The sequence below is a fragment of the Vanessa atalanta genome, chromosome 26 (genome assembly GCF_905147765.1).
Source record: "Vanessa atalanta chromosome 26, ilVanAtal1.2, whole genome shotgun sequence".
NCBI lineage: Eukaryota > Metazoa > Arthropoda > Insecta > Lepidoptera > Nymphalidae > Vanessa > Vanessa atalanta.
Genome location: NC_061896.1, coordinates 2,550,485 through 2,556,706, shown reverse-complemented (window position 1 = coordinate 2,556,706; position 6,222 = coordinate 2,550,485). Strand labels below are relative to the sequence as shown.

The following is a 6,222-nucleotide window of genomic DNA, read 5'->3' as shown; positions in this document are numbered from 1 at the left end:
TTTAATTTTATTGTCTTGTGATAACGATAGAAAATAAAAATAAAATTTTAAATTTGCCTTTTATTATTTATTAACACCTTTACCTAACATTGCCATGTAAATAACTTATATTATTGAGGCACTGATGTTTTAACAATTTAAATTACATTTGTAGAGTTAACAGACTAGCTTTTTAACACAAATCACAAAAAAAATCAAACTATATCTAAAACAGTTATATAATATAAATTACACTCCATTTGTTAAAGCTATTCATTGTGGAAGTTAATACAGAAATAATAAAACATTTGTTAAATATTTGCAACCAACTTTTTATCCTTTGATATAAGTTGATTTGTTCTTGATGGTAGCAGCAAGCAATAAAACTGTTTAGTATGTGATGTAAGTACTTCTTTTCATGTTAATATTAAGCACAGAAAGTGTTGTTTAACTTAAAATAATTTATAAACACATTTCTTATAGACAACATAATATTCGAAGATTTTGGATCATTCAATTTCAGCACTAAACTTAGCTTCTATTTGTTTTATAAATTTGTAAAAAAGAAATAAAGATATTTTTCGTATGTAATAAAATAATATAAATACAAAACCTTTAAAGTTTAATTAAAAGTTTACTCACATAAACAATACTCTCTTCGCCCGCGAAGAAATATTATATTCAGTAAGATAGTTATTGTTCTATTTCACAAATCTTATTAGAAAATTATACAATATTTAAACATTACATTGAAATTGGTTCAATAGTTTAGTGAAGAGACAATTTACAACTAATATCAACCAATCAGATCACAGAACATCGTGTAAGCGCTTTGTTAAATGGAGTATAACCACAGTGCAACCTAATCTACAACCGAATGGCAAGAGTGACTACTTAAAGAATATTCTAGTAGGCGTGTCTTCATTGGGGAATTCAATGAACGGGTGAGTTTGTTTATGTTCTAACATTTTCTTTTCGCTTGGAAACTTGTCACCGCAGACTTCGCACGTCGAAGTCCCCTCATCTCCCGAGAGAGACGGCGTGCTTTTACTTTGCTTCCTCTTTTTAGCGTACTTTTCTCCAGGTCTTGACTCCTTCGATGTCGACTGTTCTTCGATTAACGGTTTACCCGTCAATAGGAACTCCTTCATGTTTGCGTGTTTCAGGGACATCTTGTGCTGTTTCAACCGATTCTCCGAACTGCACTGATACTCGCATATAAAGCACACGTATTTCATGTCGCCTGTATGTAGTTCAGCGTGAATCTTTCTCTTCTCTGGTGTTGAGAAACGAAAATCACAAAACTTGCAAGGATACTTCCGTTCTGGTGAATGTAAACGCATGTGTGATGTAAGAGCGGTCATATCCTTACATATCTTCCGACATTCAACGCACATGACACCCTTCTCGATGGTCTCGGATTCCTCTGTGCTACCCGTGTTGTGGTGAATTCTTCTGTGAGACGTCAAACCTTTCTGGCTCACGAAAACTCTTCGACAATCGGAGCACTGGAACTGATCCTTTACTTTCAAATCCGGACTGTGTTTCTCTACCTGGTGCATAGCAAATTTGTCGGCCTCATGAAATTGTAATTTACACTCCTCGCATTTCCAAGCTTGCACTAATTTTGAAAACGCTTCAAGAACATCCAAAACAGATTGTCCTTCAACCTCTGGATGGTACGTTTTCGTATGGTTTCCAAAATCGATAATTTTCGGAAAAGTTCCTTTACAATGTGGGCAAATGTACGGTTCCTCGTGATCCTCCATCACATGCATTTTTAATTCTGATAGTTCCGAAAATGTTTTGGAACACATAAAACATTTTAGCTTCTGTTTCCCTTTAACTACTTCCGAAATAACTTTGTACTCCATCAATTGAACTTTTTGGTGTATTTGAAGGTGCTTGAATAAATCTTTTCTGGTGCTGTAGTCAGTTGGACAGAATTTACAGGGGAATCGTTTGCGATGCAGCCGTTTACGATGTAACGCTAACTCCTGTTTGTCTTTGAACTGTTTGGTGCAAGATATGCAGGAAAAGCAGGATTCTGTGTCTGCATAAATGTCGTGAGATCGTAAACAAGACAACATCCTAGTTTTTCTTTTGAATATCTGTCCACAAGTGCATTCATAACCTTCCTTCTTCATATTTATAACAACCTCCTCCTTGATTCGCGATCGATTCTCCAATCTTTCCATTCTTGCCTTTTTATTCTCAAACGTATGTTTATCAATAGCTTTATTTGCGTCTTTCTTGAGATCGTTGCAAATCCTTTTCTTCATGTTCTCCATCCTCGTTTTAAGGCCTTTAATAATTCCCATTGCTCTATTCTCTATGGACTTGTGCACTTGCATGTGCTCTTTCAAATATTTCGATTTCTTATATGATTTATCGCACTTTTTGCAGCTGAATCGTTTGTCGTTGACATCACAGCGACCTGCTTTTAATAAGCCATATGCTTCCTGCTCTAATGACAATACATTGCCAGTTATAGAGTTTAGTTGAAAATCGTCATATTCCATTGTAAGATTGTCATCATTGCTATAAGAAGTTGGTAATATTTCTTCAGGATTATTAATTCTACCCAACGATGAAACATTGATACCCTGAACCATAGGATGAATTTCCATAACTAAAGTTTTTGTAGTTTGTGACTGTATCACCCCATCCTGAGGATTTGTGATGGTTGATGTTGTGTTAATTACTTTGTTTGATATTAAATGAGTTTCTGTTACTGTCAAATCCATTTCTTCCTTTATTAATTTGTCAAATTCTTCTTTTGTGGTGTCCTAAAAATATTTCAGTAAGTATTAATGCTTGTATAAATTCAATTTTTTTTTTTTATAGCATTGGTTGGCGGACAAGCATATGGGCCTGCACCTGATGGTAAGTGGTCACCATCGCTCATAGTCAAAGGCTCTGTAAGAAATATTAATCATTCCTTACATCACCTATGCGCCACCAACCTTGGGAACTAAGATGTTATGTCCCTTGTGCCTGTGATTACACTGGCTCACTCACCCTTCTAACCGGAACACAACCATACAGTGTACTGTTATTTGGCGGTAGAATATCTGATGAGTGGGTGGTACCTACCCAGACGGGCTTGCACAAAGCCCTACCACCAAGCCATATTATTAATTGGTATATATAAACAAAAATAAAAAATGTGCAAGGGTTATAGAAATTTTAACATCTTTAGCATTATAAGATCAATATGTTTAATTTAAATATAATATACGTATAGGAAGTAAAAGTTTTAGTTATAGTATTTATAAGGCAGTAATGAAGAGAGGAAAGAGACACTGAGGTACCCTAGCTTGAAGGGAACAGTAAGAAAAAAATCTATTTTTTCCTATAGTTATGCCTGTGCATTGTGAAATGTTTGAGAAGAGTGAAAAGTGTAAAAAAACCGAAATAAGTAGTACAATACTAAGGTGAAAGTAACCATTTTCCTATAAATGACTGACTATTGCATCAGTTTTAGAGTTTTTTTTTTAAAAATAATAAATTATAAATAAAGGGCAGTTTGGTGGAGGTATTGCAAGAATAGCAGATAGCTGGTACTTGGTAAGAACTGTCAATTTATAAATTTAAAATGGATGGATGGACCCAATCTATTTAAGATTGTATTGTAAAACCTTTATTAGAAGGATGAAGTATGTACAATAGGATTACAAGGTGATAATATAAGTCCTCTAGCAGAAGATAAATGTCATTGAATTCAAATTCTCAATATATTGAAAATAATCTATGTTTAAATATCTGTCGAATACCTCTATAAGTACCATTGTGCATCCAAAAACAACTAAAATAAAAATATGTTCAGAAGAGAGAATACAGAGCCTGACCTCAGGGTCAGATTTACCTGACCTGACCATGACCCTGCAGTTATGTTTTGAACTACATGCACAAAGGACATAACAGCTTAGTTCCCAAGGTTGGTGGTGCATTAGTGATTTGATGAATGATCAATATTATTTCTTAGATTACCTATGTCTACGAGCAGAGATGACTACTTAACATCAGGTAGCCCATTTACCAGTCCATCTAATTACATGAAAAACTTTGATAAATGGGTCTAGCTAATTAACTAGAAGTAGGGGGTAATGCATACATTACGTTTCGACAAGTCAAGGAAACATTTCAAATGTGATTATAATACTAGTAAGATACTTAGAGGAATGCAGTATTTTAAAGTAAATTGAACAAACGACCAAAATGACCTGGCTGATTACATGAAAACTTTATAAAAATATAAGTGTATATCTAAATAACTTATGTATATAATAACCTATGTGAGTTTATTTATTTCCTAATCCATATCTTTTTTTTATAACTTAATATATATAAGCACACTTTACTTTTGTTGGTTGGGTTGATTATATTTGTGGAGCATCAAATTAGCAATTGATTAGTGAGTAAAGAGCATTTTTATATCTGAAAAAATGCCATTGGAGCAAAGATACATATTAATAATAGCTAGTAATATTTGAAACAGTACCTCATAAACATCATTTTCAGGTTTTATGTTAATTTCATCCTGTAAACAAGCCTCAACATTGTTCAATGCGTGTGCCTCTTCACTATCCATGCTGCCTTCATCAATAGTCGGATATTCATAACCCAAAACCTCGTCTTGCTTCTCCATTTTAATATTGTCATCTGTATTAGGTAATATTAACTCGTTTATTTCATTTTCTATTTGCATTACTGTGTGTTGTAGTTCAGCTTCTCTTTTCTTTGTGATAGATGATATCTCGAGTAGTTTATCTGGATAATTTGGAGTGATGAATTCCTGTTTAATCTCAACTTGTATATTCTCAAATGGATTATCATCATTGCTGTAGCTGTCATCATTTTCCGGTTTTATATCAACTGTTATTTCGTGGGTTATTTCTTCTTTAATATTCAGATCATCTGACAATACCATCTCATTCGTTTCATCGAATTCACAGGATTTTGTATTTTGAAACTCCATTTTTAAATTAAATTTGCTGTTTTTCCGTCAAATGCCACTCCTCACACTCCTATTATACCTGCAAATATTTTTAAAGTATTCTATACTATTTACTGTACTCCAATTATTAACAACAATAATAAAAAATAATTGATAGAACTTAATATAATGAGTACGAAGTTACATGAGGCGCAACAATTAACATTTTATTCTTCATTTTAAGCATTGATAAATTATAATACTATATCATATTTTAGTTTTTTTTAATTATTTACAAAATATTACGTACATATATTATTTATAATGAATATTAAATTATATGACAAGTCGAAAAAAGACTAATAAATTAACTAACTACACCTCTATTAAATATGTAAATATTTAAAAACAATTGAAATATCTTAACACTTATATATACCTCTCTTCAAGTTATCACAAATTAATACGAAGTAGTACATTATAAACATTACTTCGTACCAGTTCTGAGCCGTTTTGGGTTTTGCTTTTGCTTTAAACCAATAATCCATTGAAATTAAAAAAATATTTTTCTTAACCCCGAGGTTAATTACTCCTGCATTCAACTATTTCTGAGCCTTGTTATATATTTGAAAAATCGTACAATTAACTGCAAGAAAGCTTTGCTTGAAATATTTTAAAATTATTGCTTTTAATTTTGAGGTATTCACAAACTATTATCATAATAAATAAAAGTCAACGTAAACATTTTTTTTTTGCAAAGTTATGTTAATTTTGACAACTACTTTTTTAATTTCTATAAATCTTTATTGATATGCTATAGATAACACTGCGTAACATTACATAATTAAGCTTAGTATACATAGTAAATAAAAATAAAATCAGTAGTAATTACAGTATAAAAATGTAATATTTAATTGCTTAAAATTTTACAATTGATAATTAAACAAAAAATATCCCTATGATAAAAATTACGTTAAAATTTAGTCGTTTTAACGAATAGGTTTTGATAATAAGGTTATTTTTCATATACAAAATATTATTTATAATATATAACTATATTTCAAGGGATTTTTCCGTCTTAAAATAATATTTATTGTGTAGTATCAACTTTCATTTGATCCATGGCAGATTAAAATTACAGTAATTCATTGAAAATAAATGCTGCTAATAAAATTAATTAAGGCTTTATTAAAATGTGTGTTACATTAAACCATTTGCTTTTATGTACTCATGATTACCTGAAATAATGAAAATGATACATTTTTATTTATTGTTTAAAGATTATTTTATGATTATCATGTCAA

The 6,222-nt window shown here is 31.3% G+C and overlaps 1 protein-coding gene across 2 annotated transcripts; it reads right to left on the bottom strand.

Moving 5' to 3' along the window:
• Window positions 1-61: 61 nt before the first annotated feature.
• Window positions 62-5,676, bottom strand: LOC125074081 (zinc finger protein 271-like). 2 transcript variants are annotated; one of them, XM_047685326.1, is made up of 3 exons: window positions 5,358-5,676; window positions 4,484-5,018; window positions 62-2,768 (listed from the first exon to the last, which is right to left on the bottom strand). In XM_047685326.1, exons 2-3 carry the CDS (start codon window positions 4,958-4,960, stop codon window positions 870-872), a joined length of 2,376 nt encoding a protein of 791 aa, XP_047541282.1. In that variant the 5' UTR covers window positions 4,961-5,018; window positions 5,358-5,676; the 3' UTR covers window positions 62-869. The 2 variants fall into 2 exon arrangements, with proteins under 2 accessions (XP_047541282.1, XP_047541283.1); XM_047685327.1 differs by having other exon boundaries at window positions 5,417-5,676.
• Between the last annotated feature and the right edge of the window lie 546 nt (window positions 5,677-6,222).